A 17100-nucleotide genomic window follows, 5' to 3' on the forward strand; every position below is an offset into this window, starting at 1 on the left:
CATTTATGCATATATTAAAATTCTGCTGGTAAATCTAGCTGGGTCAGGAAAAGCACAGAGAATTAAGAACAGCTATAGCTCACCATACCAAGAAGAAAAGGAGAGAAAGAAGGGACAGGATGATGGTAAATTAGAACAATCGGGGGAAGAGGACAGAGCGAATAAAAAGGCACCAGACTACCAAGTTTTGTGGTGGTTAAATAAAAATGATCACACAAATACTTTCAAAGTGATACTACTGAAGTTCCAGCTGTTACAAAAAAAAATAAAAAATAAAAATTGTGTTTGGTCACCTATGTTATCACTTGACCATACATATTTAGAATATTATGCTAATTTCAGCATTATTTTACCCAGGAAGGCAGTCTGATATTGTAGCTGTTGATAATTCCCTTTACACGCACCCGCTTGTAAGTGTATTGGTATGGTACGCCAACACCCCCCTTTTCTGTACAGTCCTGCAGGCTGTGGAGCCCCTGTGAGCGCTATGTTTGCTTTCTTTAGAAAGCCTAGAGGCAAGGAGGAGATCCTATAGCTATCTGTAGGAAGGAATCTTTCACATAGTAATAACGCACACAAAAATGACTTAATGATTTCTTTTTAAAAGAAAAATCAAATGTTAAGTCCCATTCTGATGTTAGCACATGTTTAAGAGCCCAGTATTATCTTTCTTGGGTTATATCCAGAAGAGTTTATTAGAATTTACTATTTTGCTTATTTAAAGTATTTTAAAACTCACACCAAGAAACTTGTGGAACTGGATTTTAAGTAAAGGTTATCATGCTAGTTAGCAGAAACCAACCTGTCCGAGGAAGTGTTTTCTTCTCACTGAGCTCCTGCTGTAGAGCTTGATGAGAAAGCTAATTCCTTGTTCAGCTTGGCTAACTGGAAAAATCATCATTTCTCCCCACTTCACTTGTCCGTTAGTGGACTTCAGAAGACGAGTCTTCTTCTTATAGATCAGCCCTTCTGTACTAAACATTCCAACTTTCACAAAGAAATCTAGAACAAAAGGGAGGGAAAGCAGCATAGCACACAAAGGGTTACTCACAAACACACCCAAAAAGGAACTGACAAGATCCACATATATGGTTCAAACTGCAACAATTTCCCAAAAGTCTGGCCAGAAGAACTGTACAATAGTTTTCCTGACTAGTCACACAGAGTATGTTCAATAATATTGAATTGATTAACACAGTATCTAAACAGCAAGTGCAAGCTAATGCGCTTGTATGTCAGGATTAATATTGGTATAAAAATCTTCCAAAATACATAAACAAGTAGCTTCAAACCAAACAAAAAGTAATCAAGTAAGACATCTGTGGGAACAAGCCTTGGCAATGGAAATCTGCTGCACAATATGTTAGTCTGAGGCTTGTAAGGAATGTTATGAATTGCCAACCCATTTGAGCAGCAATCTACCTGTTACAAATGCTTTTAGACAGGAGGTGTGAGACAGCTGATGGAACTTACGTGAAGACAGCGGCATAGATGAAATTGGAAGGTTTTGTGCTTCAAGAATCTGTAACTGAATCCTCCTGTTTATTGCTTGAAAACAAGTTCCTACTTGAAGTTCTGCGCGGCACACCTACAAGCAGAAGAATGTTGCCATAATGTCTGGATTAAGTTGCTTCTAAACTCAGGAAACACAGGAATTCTGTCATCTGTTGGGCTCCCGCATTTCTATCTGGGATTTCCTGGACAGAAATACAAGCGTGTCTTGTATACACAACCTGCAGATGCACAGTAAGTAACTGCATCTTGCACTTGCCATTGCTGCAGTACACGTGCTCCGCTGATGGACTGCTTATGTGCAGCGCACATCTGGCCCTCCTGGGCTGCAGCCAGAGATACCGGACAAATAAATGAGTCCTCAGTTTTCACCTAGGGAAGATTCCTTAATGGTAAGAGCAGACACAGACAGGGAAAACCAGACAGTTGTAGCTCTGCTAAACCTGTGTGTGCATGTGAGAGACCAGGTATGCTCTACTAACACAAAAACCTTCAGAGTTCTGCTCCCGCACTTTTGAATTTTGCAATATGGAGATATAATTTCCATAGATACAAGGCCCCATCACTTAATGTCATGAATGTTTAGGGTGACTGAATGCTGTGGAGTTTCCTACGTTATGGAAGCACTTGTGTTTTACACACCTACACACACACACACTCTGAATGTACTCAGATCCCCAGTTTGAATTTTTTGGTTTTTTTAAGAATTTTTGCTAGTGGCAGTTGCACTGAGGCATCCTCATTACTCTCCTGCCAGATATTAACATACTCCAAACACTGTAGGAACAGCAGGAAAAGGCCAGGAGAGACCCAGCTTTCCTGACAGCCTCCATTTAAAAGGATTTTGCTAGTCCTGGATCCCTTTAAGCCTTAATGCACTTCAGTGAAGCAAAATGCACCAAGAGAGAGAGCAACAGGTCAGAAAAAGAGCAGTCAGGCTCCAGTTCATCAAGACCCAAATCCTTTTTGCAGCTCAGCCACAAAATTCCTGTGCAACCCTGAGAAGGAGCCACTGACTCGACTCCGAGTTTTGGCTCTCTATTGGCAAGTGGGGTAGTTTGCTGCCACACAGGGTAGTACAGGGATGGATTTCAGCAGCGTCTGGAGGGCTCTTGGATATAATGGTGAGGAAAGCCAACACAGAAACTATGAGATGATTCAGGAATTTACATTGGGATGAAGCAGTTTCTAAATCAAATCAGCTTCCTCTTTCGCTTAACCTTACTGCTTTTGAAGCAATATGGTTATTCTTGTTAAAACTAAAAAATGTCAAGTGTAACTTATGTTAGAAATCAAGAGTATCACTCGTATTACTCAGCCACGCTTAGATGAGATTTGCCTTTGAATTGCTAATTCAAGTTTAATTTGCTGAAAATACAACTGTCTAGACGCAATCTGTAAAAGAAACAAACGAAGCAAGGGCAGGGGGAAAGAAATCCCACTGTGAAAAGCACCTGCTTCTTCTTACACTAATGGAAATGAACTGCCTGAATTATTACTTCACAGCATGCAAGCTGAACATTAAATATATAGCTATCCCTGCAGCTTCAAGCCACTGAAGATCTTAGCACTTTTCTTCCATAACAAAAGCAGATTCCATTTGCTCTGAGCTCGTGCTGTGAGTCCTAAGGATCTTCTGATGCTTTTATGGTCGGAAAAGGCAATTACCCGGTGTCTTTTGCTGAATATTTCCCCAGAACGTCCCTCCCTCAAGCTGCGGGCCATGGTGTGGAAGAGCTTGCTCTAGCTCTTTTCCCAGAAACAGCTGCAGTTTATGACCAGAACAGCTATGTGCTGAGTTCAAAAGTCTGGATATTTTTTCCCCCCCATCAAAATGCCTTTCACCAAGAAAGTGGAAAAAAAAAACCACCAACCCACAAAAAACCCCACAAAAAACCAGACAAACCCTGTTTGTTGTTAGCATTGAATTAGCATTGAATTATTTTACTTTCATTTCTAGAAATTCTTCTAGGTGATATAACAACACACTTTTGCAGTATTGGCACTTACAGGTGCTTTGGAAGGAGGAGATATATCCAGCCAATGAGTTGACTCCTCCGAGCTGAGCTCCCGCAGTGCCAAGGAGCACACTCCAATTGTTTTTTTCCTGGGAGTCTGCGTCTGGATTTTAAATACCAATCTGACAGCCTGCAGGCTTTGCAGTTTAATGGCAAATACAAAAGTTTCCATAAATTCAATGTCCTATAAAGAAAAACAGAGGGGTAACATCACCATTGTAAAAGAGTTTAACTGAGCCCGAAACCTAGAAACCAAGGCTTCCTGGTCCTATACCCACTGCTCCCAGACACCATTTGAGGTTGCAATGGAAAAGTGGTCTTTTACTGTGGAAAGCCCCCACAGATTCACCACCTCGTTGTCACACCCTGGGAGGGACAAAACTCTGGATTATTTTTCACTACCATAACAAGTTGAGGCCATCTCTTCTGGAGCTTTTCAACAGCACACACATTGTCATAGCAAATTCTCCTGTGGCCTTTTGCTTCAGTCTCTCCTGCTAATTTTATTTTTTTTCACCTTTGACTCACATTACGGGAGGTTTATGTTGCTTTACCTTCCAACCCCTTAATATTTCTTTACTGCCACTATCTTGTGGCTTGGGACTGTCTTGTCCCATGCAAGCAATTCTTATGACTTTCTGCAGAGAGGAAGTATGAATTTTGTCTCCTGCCCTAGTGAGAGGCAGGGACAGGAGGACCTCTCTGATGAGGAAAGGCTGAGAGACCTGGGGCTGTTCAGCCTGAGAATACTGAGAGGGGATCTCATCAATGCTGATCAATATCTAAAGGGTGGGTGTCAAGAGGGTGGGGCCAGACTCTTCTCACTGGTGCCCAGCAACAGGACAAGAGGCAACAGGCACAGACTGGAACATGGGAAATTCCATCTCAACATGAGGAAAAACTTCTTTACTTTGAGGGTGCCAGAGCACTGGAACAGGCTGCACAGAGAAGGTGTGGAGTCTCCTTCTCTGGAGATATTCCAAACCCACCTGGACATGTTCCTGTCCAGCATGCTCTAGGTGACCCTGCTTTGGTGGGGGTTTGAACTAGATGAGCTCCAGAGGTCCCTTCCAACCCCTGCCATTCTGTGATTCCACAATCATCTACCTCCCCTGGGGTGAACATGCACCTACAGGTATGCCTGGTCTTCCTCCAGTCCCCCACCACTGAGTTGCCAAGGCCAGCAGCTCGTGGTTCAGTCTGCTATGACCGTATCTGTCCTGCAGACTTGGGAGAAAGGGAGGCAACAGTACAATGCAAGAGAGGATATAGGGGGAGGAAGTGGAACAAGGCTTTTACTTGGATTTTGAGAAGTCTGGGGGTGGGAGAAGCAATCTGAACCTAGGCAACTACCACAGCAAATATGGCACAGGAATCGATGTTTGGTCCATTTTAAAAATCCATTTACAGTTCACTTTTATTTTTTGGGGGAAGAATATTTCTTGGTGTTTTTCATGCCTCTACTTACATTGCATCCTTCTTTGGCAGAAGATCTGAAATGCACTGGTTTGGGCAATGTGAGAATTCCCTTGACAGAGATATGGGGATTTTCCCCACAGCTAGAAGGCCAGCTCAGGTCTTTGCACTGCAACATTGAAAACACAGTCAGTTTAGACAATGTAAGACTGGCCTTCCGACAACTTAGAAAGAGTCTTCTACGCTGTTCTAGAATTATGCATAATTGCTGTAATATTGAATATAAATCAGAGCCAGTGTAATGATTGTGTCGCCTCAGATCATTTAATAATTAATTTTCACAACCAGAGGGTAAAAAGTTATTTGGTAGATTTTAATGATTTCACTATGTGGCAATTTAACAACAGATAAATCATGAAATCCCTTACGTAGTATTTACCACTTGATGTAGTTAGGAGGTTTCTGACTACTCAAAATTCCATTGCCTAAAAATTATTCACAGTCCTGGAAGTGTATAAAACAGACAGCATAACAGGATCACATTAGCTAACAAAAAAGCCACAAGAAGCTACATGTCCTCAAAGTGCTATTATGGTTCTGATGTGAGGGAATTGTTAGATTTAAAGTCAGTTAAATGCTGCCTCTGAAGCTGCTCCCAAATTTCCACAGGAAAATCTCCGCAGCAGGACCAGCCTATGACCAGCTCAGCTTTCTTATCTATGCTGAACAGTTCCTCACTCCACAATCAGAACATATGTATAGTAACATAAAGAGTTTATACTACTTCTAACAATTGACTGCAGCAGAACAGAGATTGCAAAAGGAAAAAGGTAAAGGAGAGGAAGATACTTTGAATAAAGCCCAGTATTACACCTGACTGAACTTTGCTTATATTAATACTAAGAAGTAATTTTCTTTTTCTCCTAAAAGTATTCCTTAAAGTAACAGAGTGACAAATTTAGTGAGAATTAGCACTAAGTATAGTAAAGTAGCCATTTGAATAAACAATAATCAAGTTATTTATATTTGCTTACATGTAAAACTGTGATCCAAATCTGTTCTACGGAAGAAACATAACACAACTTCACATTCAGTCTTCCAAAGTCTCGTTCATCACCTGATAATGTAATAGTATCTATGGAAGAAAGCCAATTACTGTTTTTAGAAGTAATGCAGTACCTTAAAAGTTCATTCCAAGAATAAGGGAACTCATTAGTAGTTGGAGTGCCTATCTTTGAAAACTTGTCTCAAAGTAAGTTTGAAATATCTTAATGCCTACATTTTAAGGACAAAATATCCATGAAGTCCTGTAGCCTTACCTTCTGCATCACTAAAAGGTTTCACATTTACCTCAGTTACCCCTACTGAATTTAATAACTTGTGTTGTACTCAAACAACTTTCCGAAAGAACAAAAGCATGTGCCTGAGACACCCAGAACACATTTATAGTCTATCACTTCCCTTAATCACTTTCACTGTAAAGGTTATAAATTGGCCTGCTTTTTATCATTCTTAGATTTCAATTCCAGCCTAGTAAACATTTTACTATTATGCTTTTCTCCAAGTCAGAAGACCTGTTTAATATCCAGCATTTGTCTGTCATGACTGAGACTAGGCTGTTGCCCCGCAGTCATCTTTTTGAGGAGACTGGGTAAAATTCTGACTTCCAGCAGGATGACTTTCATGGGGACTTGATATATTTTTGACAGTTTATTTTGCAGTATCTCCACTTCTTCAGCATTCATTCATAAATAAGGATACTGGGTTTGCAGGCAATATTCTTGCCTAATTCTCAGTGTAATATGGGTATTGGATTCCAGGCACTTCCCACAGAAAAATACTGATACACGAAAAAAGACTAGAGCAGTGCCCAAGATGCTGCATTCTGTCCTAACAGAACATCTGCAATTTCTTAGTTCACTGGGGTAGTAAATCCAGGGATGAATTTTTCAAAAGCATGAGAGCTCCTCAAAGGCTCGTTTTCTCCATCTCCTGACAACAGGAACATGCAAGTCCAAAATTCTGAATTTCAAATTGCAAAGTAAGCTCCAAAGTGACTTACTAATCAGATTCATCTCAAAAAAAAAAAAATCATCAACACTAGAGACAGCTTAATGTTTCAAGTGCAAAGGGAAATATTTCATTACAAGGTAAACAAACACATTACCTAGACTCCTGTTACTGCCTTGCGAATCCTTCCTGGAAGAGGTACTGCTAGGTACACTGGAGAATGAATCATATCTCTGAGGGCAAAAAAAACATGTCACTGCATTCGGAGCAACAGATGCAAAAAGCCAGAGAGAATCTACCATCAGACAAGACGTGATGAAAACAAAACAACATCCAATTTCAAATAATTGTCTCATTCCCTACTAATCTTTTGATCCAGCAGCATGGAATTACTACTTTGACGCAAAGAGGTAATACAGGACACACATGGCCAGTGTGGATTTTTTTGCTCACTGATATATATGGAACTTCATCTCTATGTAAAAGATGATTATTTGGGGGAAAAAAAAAAAAAGCAGCACTGTTTTTTGTATCAATGGAAACTTCTAGTGTTCCACTTTTCAACTGATGGGAGAAATCACAAGATTTCCAAGCCCACTTGGATTTCTCAACAGCCCTGTTGGGACAGAACAGCAGTAATCAGAGGAGACATCAGGAAAAGAGCCTCTTGAAGTTGGTCAAGACGTTGAACTTTTCCCTCTAGTCCTTCCCGTGCATAGTACAATGCCCTTCAGTGTCAGAAAACACAAGGCAACAGGAACAGATACACCATGCAAACTGAGTTTTCAGTATAACCGAAGTTACGAGAACTCACCTTCATGAATCGATGAGGTGGGCTTCTGAGATCAAACATTGAACGACTTACATCAAAGGATCCAGGCAAAGCACTAGGTCTTAAATCACTAACTAAAAAGACAAAGAGAACAACACAAATCATGTAAGCATCATTGCTACAAAAAAAAAAAATGAAGCTTTTTTTAAATTTAAGTACACCTATGGTAGAATTCAAACGTAGCTAAATAACATCTAAGGAAGGACATCAGCACCTTTCCCCACTTCCCTTTCCCAAACCACTCTCCTGAAATGACAAAATGCAGAGAACAAGGCATTAAAATATCTTAATCAATTCCATCTTTGAAATAGATCAAACTTACTTGGTCACATTGGTAGCTCTGGTAGAATGGGGAGCCTGCCTCAAAGTTATTTCCTCAAGAGAAATGGGTTTTTTTAGTAGATGCTTTAGCAAAACAGAAAAGCTTTGTCTTTAAATCTAGTCATCCAGAACTGGTCTCCTTTTTTAAATGTTTCCACAGTAAAGATTCCAGTGGCAAAAACATGCTGCCTGCTAAAGCTTGGCCGCATCTCCTTGGCTTTACTGATCACAGTGTCAAAGCACCACACTCTGCACCCTTACTAGAGCTCAGACAAAGCAAGTCTTAACTCTAAGATGACGCATAATTACAGCAAAAAAGTAAGATCTTTATTTTATAGAAGGGTAGTTTCCTCAGCAGTGGTTAAGCAGATCCTATCCGTTTTCTTTTGACCTCAACACAATACAGAGCTAAAGCACGTAGGTTATGAGCATCAGTAGAAAATGAAAGCTGAACTAATGACACTGGTTCAGGAATGTTTGCTGACTCCAGTAATGTTCAAGACGTTTTTAAAGCCTCCCAACTTCAAAACTGACCCATACGGAAATGAATGAAAGCAGTATGGTTTAACTTCTAGTACTATCTGATGCAATGAATTGCTTTTTGTTGCAAAGCTATGTTATGGTATTTCAGAAGACCTCCATTAGAATTCACATAGCTTAATAGAATTACATAACCCGTTATTGAAAATTTATTTCCCTTTTATGCCATCAAAAGAAATAACCAATTATTATGCTTATTGTTATTTAACAAAAAAAGAATAATTCTTTCTTTTCCCAAGGAAGAAAAAGCAACAAGTTTTGACAACCCATGGGAGAGAAAGGGAAATAACAGCTTAATTTAGATAAAATTTAATGAAGGTCTCTACGGCTGACATGAGTTCCAAATTCTTTCTTGTGCATGAAACAAAAGGACCAAGTTGTTCGCTGAGGCCGGTGTAGAAATAGCATTATAATATCATACAAGGTCTAGAAACACTGTTTGATATAATGGGAGCAAAGAGGAGAGACCAGCCCATTACTTGATTTGAAACTGATTATAGTTATGGAAACTAATTCCATATTCAGTAGTACTTATGACTTTCACAAACTACTGGGAGCCTACAGGTTACAAATCACTGAAACCCTTTAAATAGACAGTAGGATCTGCTGTTTCTAGTAAACCTGGTTAAAGTTTTCAAAGAACATGGAGGTGGGGGTGGAAAAGATACTGCCTTTTTCAAAAACTTAAATTTTTAATGGAAAAAAATGGCCATTTTTACACTGGAAAAGCTGTCTGTAAAATATAAAAAAGCAGAAAAATTTTAACCATAAACATATGTTGTTTACCAATAATAACTAGAATTTTGGAAAAATATTAATGAATTTCTTTTTCAGTTTGTTTGTTGTTGCGTTTTGTTTTTTTTTTTCCTAAATGAAGAGGATGGACTTCATACGAAAATTCAAGAATTTCACTTCATATCTTCCAAATAAACACATTCTGTAACTCTAAGCCCACGCGCGTAAGAAGTATCATGGCACCTCCTACAACAAAATAGGCTTAGAGTTTTGCTTAAATAGTCTATAGATGCACACGGAAGAGAATCATCTAGCTTTGAAACAGCTGTCGAAAAACTCTGGAGGAAGAAGGCATTTTAAAGTGTGTCTGGAGCAGATTTCTAAATGACCTTTCTTGTGTTTAAGCTTAGCAAGACAAAACTAGTGAAGTGTTTACTTAGCTTGAAGAAAAATGGAAAAAGAGATGATGAACTGAAGGGAAGATGTTCAAGATAGTTTTATAAAACCCATTTGGCTCCCACCACAGGTGCTTACAAAGCCTAGTAAAACCATATGCATTAAAGGCTGCTATAATTCTAAGTGTGTTTTGCTCTCTTTAAAAAAAAAATATACGGAGTAGTCTTTTCATGTAGTCTCTATGGTGATTTGGAATTATTTTTAAAACAGGACACAGTCTGAGATGTTTCCCCCAGCTGCAAAATAAGCATGCTATACCATTCTAAATAAAACATCTTTAAAAATGCATGCTGTTGCCGGCTTCCAATGCGATAGAGAGGTGTGTACATTTCTTCGAGTGTATGAGTTTTCTGAATGTGTTTGCCTTAGCAATCACTTACAGCAAGCAACACTTTGTCATCTACTTTACTCTAAACAGCGTTCGTTAGAGGATACATATACCAATGAAGGGCACAGGAGAAAATTTTTTACATAGGTAGCCAAACACTTTCTATCTACACTTTTACCATCTCACAGCCCTCCCCCGTTCTTAAACACACTTACGCAATGAGAAGTGGGGACGTTTCTGCACCTTCAAAGGCAAACTACAAGAAAGCTGGCATATAGCATCACTTCCCTGTTCTTATCATCTGCCCCTAATGTTTTTTGGTGCTAGTTCCTCTCTCCATCTAGATACTCCTCGGGAATTCCTCCACTCAACAAACTGCCTGACTTCCTTTTTCCATCTCCCTCACTCCTATTACTGGTAGCTGGAATCTCCAGTACCGCATTCTGGTTTGGATCAGGGGCAGCTACGCTAGCTTGCTTTGCCAATTTGTCTACCTTCATGTGATGCGTGCAAGCCTTGTTAAGCCCCCAAAAGACAGAAAGTAACAGTGCAGCTGGAAATCAAGCAGAGCTGGCTCCAACAGACCAGCATAAAGACTAGTCTGAGAACTGCCATATTCAAACGCGTCTTCTGTAGACGAACGGCCTTCTTCTCTTACCTATAAATCTTGGGAAAGGGAGGAAGACAGAAGAGTAAGGGTGCGGTCCTTCTCACCTGATCCATATAATTTCCTATTATCTGATTTTGCTTGGAAGCGCCTAATCAGATCTGGCGAAACCCGATGCTCCAAATAGAATGGGTTGTACACATCATAGCGGGGCCATTGGTACACGCTGTGCAGTTCTGCTTTCCGGTCACCGAATGAGGCTCTGGCGGATTCTGCAGAGCACAAGTAAACATCAAATACAAGAGTTCCAGACATAACACATGCTGCCTGGCTTCATAAGGCAGGCAGAGTGCCTTCAGGGCAAAGGACAAAATATTTCAACATTATCTGCTTCAGGAAAAGGGAAAAAAAAAAAAGAAAAAGTAAAGAAAACACACATACACATTATGTCAGATTTCCACAGTGTGCTAGCAAACATTGGAATTAAATTGGCCATAAAAAGCTATGCATACCCTGTCTTCAAGTTCCACAATAAATACCTAACTAGTTAAAATACAGAAGGCTCCAAAGACAGACAGCAAGACAGAAATTAACAGGAACAGTAGGGCCACGTGTACAGAAAACCTCTGACTTATTTGGCTACTGACCCCCAGGACGTTCCTACTCGGACCCCTAGACCTTCAGGAGGGTTTTGTACAGAAAGATAATGCAACTTGTGACTGCAGCCTTCTTGTCATCCAATTTCCATAGGAAGTCTGTCAGTGCTAAAATCACTGGTCCAAAATGACTTGAATCGTTGGCTGAAGCACAAGTAGACAGATCTGAGAATGCTTGAATCCCAGCCCTCTACTCAGCCCATTACAGCACAGCTGTCCTATTTTTCTTTCCTTTATTCATAATCATTTCAGAAAAAACATGCACGTCTTGGTTAGCAGAACAGTAAAGAACACTGCTGCAGTGCTTCATTTTGTCTGTCTGGAGCAAAAATAAACCATGTGTAACAGCACAGGAGAGAATGGAGACGGGGTGACCTGGACTCTGCCAAGCTCTGACATTTGCTTACTTCGACCTATCTGTTAAAAGGTTCTTTACCCCATTATAAAGTGCCCTCAATTCTGCAAGTGTGTTGCACTGTAGGAGGCAAACTATTACTGCCGTAAAATCCTTTCCTCCAGGTGTTAGTAGAGTAAGTAAAAAAGAATAACTAAAACAGTGAGATGGAACATGAGAGATGATGAAGCAAGAATTCAAGTATAATGGGCTTGAGCATGACGTAAATTAGGATTAACGCTAGAAGTGAGGCCATAAAGAACTGATACACAGCAGATGACGGAAAAGCCAGTGTTCCAGACCAGGAGCACACTTCTTCCTGCTAGCTTACTTCTGTGAGAGCGTGAGACATGCTGCAGTGAGTACTGAAGAGAAAGGCTGCCAGAACTTAATTGCTTTCAGAAGGGATGCCAAGAGCTAACACTGAGCAGCCTGTCCTGTTTCACTAAAGGAAAATGGTCAGACACGCACAGAAAATGGAGTGGAACTGAGAGCAGAACTTGGACTTCTACAGATATTTAACAACGGTCTAAGGAGCAAATACTCTAGAGGCATTTTTTGAATATGCTTGGTGCTTTGGCTAATGTGAAGAAGGAATGACAGCACACTTCACTGTATTTAGTAAATCTCCATAAAAAGTAAACTTTGCATTTTTAAACACAACTTTAACAAGGCTTAAAAAGCTGTACTTTAAAAAAATAAGTATTTATCTTTGGAAAGAGACATGGAAGTCGCCTACTTAACATAAGAGCCACTTTTCAAATATTTGTTCAAGAATTTAAAATATTTGCTCAAGAGAGACAATTATGAAGAGTCGGGTCATCCTGCCAGAAGATCTACCAGCTTTATAGCCTACGGGCCACTCTGTTCACCAGGTCCTTCCAAAATGATGATGAAGCAGAATTCCCAATGAAGACAAATCACTGGTTTATAAGTCACCGACCGATAAGGTTGTGTTGAACAGCATGAACAAAGAAAACATTATCTAAAGGTTGCTAGATACATCTTCCTTCTCCCTGGAGAACATTCATGCCTCAGAGTCCTTGATGGACTTCTCTGTACAGTGTCTTAAGGATGCGGTAGGACAAAGCAACGCAGAGCCTGAACCCAGACCTAGTGAGCAAGGGGATTACCAGGAGCATGTCCTGCATTTCTGTACCTTGTTGAAGTATGGACTTCTGAGAACTAGCTACTGAAGTAGCAGGGAAGCAGGGAGGCTAAAGGCAGACAGGCTCACAGATGTTCTACCTCCAACGATTAGGTTGCCTGTCCACGTCTGGTGAGGCAGGCATCACAAATAAAGCCCACTAAAAAGATTGGGCAGAGTATGGCCAATCTATACCGAAAAGTTTTGCTAGGCTGATTAGCTTGGCTCTAGTGCTACCAACAGGGGTGGGTGAGGAGGAAGTTTGGTAATAGGCATGCAGGAGGAGAAAAGAAGCAACAGCCAAGGACCTGGGGAGAAGAGAGAAGGGTGGGAGTAAAACCACACAAACACAAAAAGGGTAGCTAGTACTGCATTAGTTATTAGGCAACATGTGGTTGACTTTTTTCAGTTATTAAGGTTTCCACCCTCAGAAAAGAAATAGAGTCACATGGGACTAAAAGCATATTATCAGCTTATCACATCCTCGAAGCAAAGCAACTCTAGAGAAAACCATTCAGGTACGTCCGTGGGCCAAAATCTTCCTCTACCTAATTCTAGGCATCTGCTGGCAGGACCAAGAGCCCGGCGATGGCGTATGCCCTGTAACTCATGTTACTGGGACAGGCTCCTATTCTTTTAAAATGCCACTATACCTGAATTGCATGTACCTTATTTTGGCAGTCTGAGAAGGGGACTAAATGGCAGAGGTTGAAGCACAAGATTGTTGTGAATCAAAGACTCATAGTATCATGTGCAACTTTATACCACTGAGATCTGTGACACCTCCCAAAGAGCAGGCAATAGTAGGGGGAAAATATTCTGCCATGCAGTAGCACATGCTATCTATTGGCAAAATTTGAAAAGGAAGATGTGTTAGTATGTTAAAACGTATCAGTACATTAAACATGAAAGCCAGACCACCCTCCTTTATTTGAGCAATGGGGATGCTGGGGATGTGTTAGGTCTTTCCTTGCCTCCAATAAATTCTTTACTAAAGCTTCTGTTTCCTTTAAGTGTCTTCCATTACTTTGAGTATGAGCACTGGTGTGCAGTCCTCCCTTTCAGTTTGATACATGCGACATCACAGAGATTCATAGTGGGATGACATCCTTCCCAAAACTTCTCTGGATGTTCAAAGAGAAAAGACTGGGCTCCTAGAAAAGTTCTGCAAACATATGTTTTCAGTAGGAATATGTGACGACTTTCAAAGAGCGACAGAAGCTAAACAACTGTTTCGGCAATGCTGTTTATGTTTTACCTTGAATCCCTGCAGCGTGTGAGGCACTAGGAAGGCTCTTTGGCTGTACATAAGCCAATTTGAATGGAGGGACCACAAATGGTACCTCCTGACCATCCAGGGGCAGTTTAGAAAGCAGATAATCCTCTGAACAGCCAACTTGACGCTTCACTGACACAGAAGACAATGGAGGCTTCTCTACAATAGTTGGCTTGCTTGCGGCTACTGCTTCAGATTCCTGCACCATGGAAACCGCTAAAAATAAAAGAGCAAGAAAAACGGACAGTCCACATGTGCATTAAGTTTTTGAACAATGCTACGAACAGATCTCTTTTATTTAATAGGATCTGTGCTTGGTACATTACTTAACGGCTGCTAGTATTCAGTTTTACCAGCATTCAGGACTAGCACCTGGAAAAGACATTCCTCCTCGTGACACCTGTACTGATGCAAACTCTGTGTTGCCCAAGCTTCTATATTTATAGCTACATTGCTCTTAACTGAATTTTTACAATAGGTGCACTTGTATCGTAGAAGAGTTCTTCAAACAACTAAGACACCAAAGAAAATCCTAACAGCAAATCCACAAGGAGTTTAAAAAAAAGTGTTCAGTCTTAGAGTTTGAAAGATACAAGACATTTACACAGCCTTGGGTAAAAAAGTTGGCTTTTTTGGACGGCGTTCCAGGCTGCAAGGAGCAGACTTCAGACAAGTGTTATTTTTCAGTTCCAATTCCAATTCATAACACTAACAAGCATGTGTTCAATCTCCAAGCAGAGGTATGGAAAGAATTTTGGATGTTGTAAAAGAACTCAAGTTTATCAGGGGTGACACCGTCATTTTATTAATGGGAAATCTCATCATTAATGATGCCAGAACAGCAAAAGCCTTCGTCAATGTCATTATGTCAGAACTCACGATTTTTTTCTTTTTCCACGCAGAAACACCATTGACAGCAGGTTTTTATACATTCTGTTGCCATTGTCTTCAGTGTTGCAACTTAGAGGAGACCACAATCAAAGATCCAGCGTAGCTATCAAACCTGAAAAACAAAATAAAACAAACTATATTAGCTGGGAATAATTGAAATAAAAATGCAATATTATCAGTTATTTAATATGTGATTGCTTATTGGACACAGTCCCAGGATTAATGAGAAAGTTACTTCTGTCATAAAAGGATGAGAGCCATCAGATTTTTCTTACTGAGACAAATTATTTTCTATATAAAAGCACAGTGAAAGAGAAAAATCATTTTAACCTACGGCATCCAAGTACTTTCAGTGACCCACTCAGACAGGTCCCTGTCTTTCAGGAACACTAAAATTCTCCTCATATTTGTGTGTGCCACTGGGCTTTGGAGTTTACTGAGCTTTATAGCTGTTTTGATGTGGTCTTGTCAAGTCATTTGCAAGATGTGTTTTTCATTCCATTTCCCTTGTTCATGTTTCTCCTATCCTCTTTCACTCATGTACTATTTTCACATACATCCATACGCGTTTACATTTTTCACTCAATATACTCCATACTTTACATTTGAAAACACTCTTTATGAATGATGCCAAAATTGCCTTCTTTGAGGAACTACTGCTTTCTCATAATTGTATACACATGAAACTGAAGACCTGTTTTATTATATAATTGTCTGCTATGCATACAGAAATAGAGCGCGCTGACTTCCAGCAAAATAAGAGGCATGTAATCTACTAAAGAATGAGAACAAGCCTGTAACAGATGGTTAACATTAAAGGAACTTTATGACAATACTAACTGGCCTCATTTAAATGTCTTTATTCATATCCTATGTTCTCTTTTCAGAGGGACACAGACAGCTGCATTGCCTCCTGTCCAAAACTCTGGCTGTCTAAGTATAGTCCTTTTAGACGTACCTAAAGAACACAAGGTTCTTTGTAGAACATACCCAAGACATGATTCCAGCTCCACAGAGGTTAGAAGACCCAAACAGAACATGGACATAAGCTGAAGGGATGGGGAAGACAAGTAAGAGAAAGGGGGAAAGCACAGAGAGAAGATGACAATTACACAAAAATGGACACTTTTGCTTAGTTACCTCAATTGCAAGAAATTGCTGAAAGCTTCCCTGCTCCAGCACAGAAGCCATTCCCACCTGCAGCTTGAACAGTACTGTTATTTTCTTTGTATGTGTATTCAAAGGCAGCTAGGGAACCACACAGTGTAATACACACTAATATACCCCAAACTTTTCTTTCATTAAAAGCCCCTCAAAATTCTGATGGATGCCAAGTGGCGATATTAAGCTACGGACACTTCATCTAACTTAGAAAACATGTGCTTTCTGGTCTTCACATTTTTTATTTCCATGGGTAGTGCGCAACTGAAAGTTATCAGCAGATATTTCAATTTGCAAATACTGACCAAACACAGCATATACTTACGGACCTGCTCTTTTGTGCTCTACAGGACCTCAGCATTACTATTTATGTTTTAACTTACGGGTTTTGCAAAGTCACTGACGGCACATGTCTTCATGAGGAAGCCTTGAATTTACTTGTTATGTTTAAAATACTAGTGTGAAATATAATCAAGGTTTATTATTACAACTACATAACTGTTCCAGAATAATTCTTAATCATGAGCTATCACAAAGTACTGATTAGAAGGAAATTCTTAAAATATATTCCCATTAGATCTAAACCCAAGTAAACCATTATTCTACTGCAACAGCGACCTAAGGGAATATTTAGTTTAATGCAATTTCTCTGAATAATTTTTGCTGGTTTTACCACTAAGTGACATTAATTAGTTTCTCTAGTTTTATACTGCTCTTTATACTCAATAGACCAAAATGAACAAAATGCAAGTGACCCGAATATAAAAACCGCAGAAGGAGCCTGAATACCGGTACATGTT

General features: G+C 39.9%; 1 protein-coding gene across 7 annotated transcripts in view; it reads right to left on the minus strand.

The window, feature by feature from the left end:
- TC2N (tandem C2 domains, nuclear) overlaps nucleotides 1-17100 on the minus strand; it is a 41439-nt gene that overhangs the window by 9029 nt on the left and 15310 nt on the right. For all 7 annotated transcript variants that reach the window (XR_008466289.1, XR_008466290.1, XM_054200629.1 and 4 more), the window contains exons 2-11: nucleotides 15128-15251; nucleotides 14231-14464; nucleotides 10883-11047; nucleotides 7771-7862; nucleotides 7114-7189; nucleotides 5981-6081; nucleotides 4999-5115; nucleotides 3523-3714; nucleotides 1474-1588; nucleotides 803-1002 (exon numbers count right to left, since the gene is read on the minus strand). Coding sequence is in view for 5 of the 7 variants with exons in the window: in XM_054200629.1 (XP_054056604.1) it covers nucleotides 803-1002; nucleotides 1474-1588; nucleotides 3523-3714; nucleotides 4999-5115; nucleotides 5981-6081; nucleotides 7114-7189; nucleotides 7771-7862; nucleotides 10883-11047; nucleotides 14231-14464; nucleotides 15128-15191 (1356 nt within the window). In the remaining 2 variants the exon portion in view is untranslated. The remainder of the gene's footprint in view (nucleotides 1-802; nucleotides 1003-1473; nucleotides 1589-3522; nucleotides 3715-4998; nucleotides 5116-5980; nucleotides 6082-7113; nucleotides 7190-7770; nucleotides 7863-10882; nucleotides 11048-14230; nucleotides 14465-15127; nucleotides 15252-17100) is intronic.

Source organism: Rissa tridactyla, chromosome 4, assembly GCF_028500815.1.
Source record: "Rissa tridactyla isolate bRisTri1 chromosome 4, bRisTri1.patW.cur.20221130, whole genome shotgun sequence".
Lineage (NCBI taxonomy): Eukaryota > Metazoa > Chordata > Aves > Charadriiformes > Laridae > Rissa > Rissa tridactyla.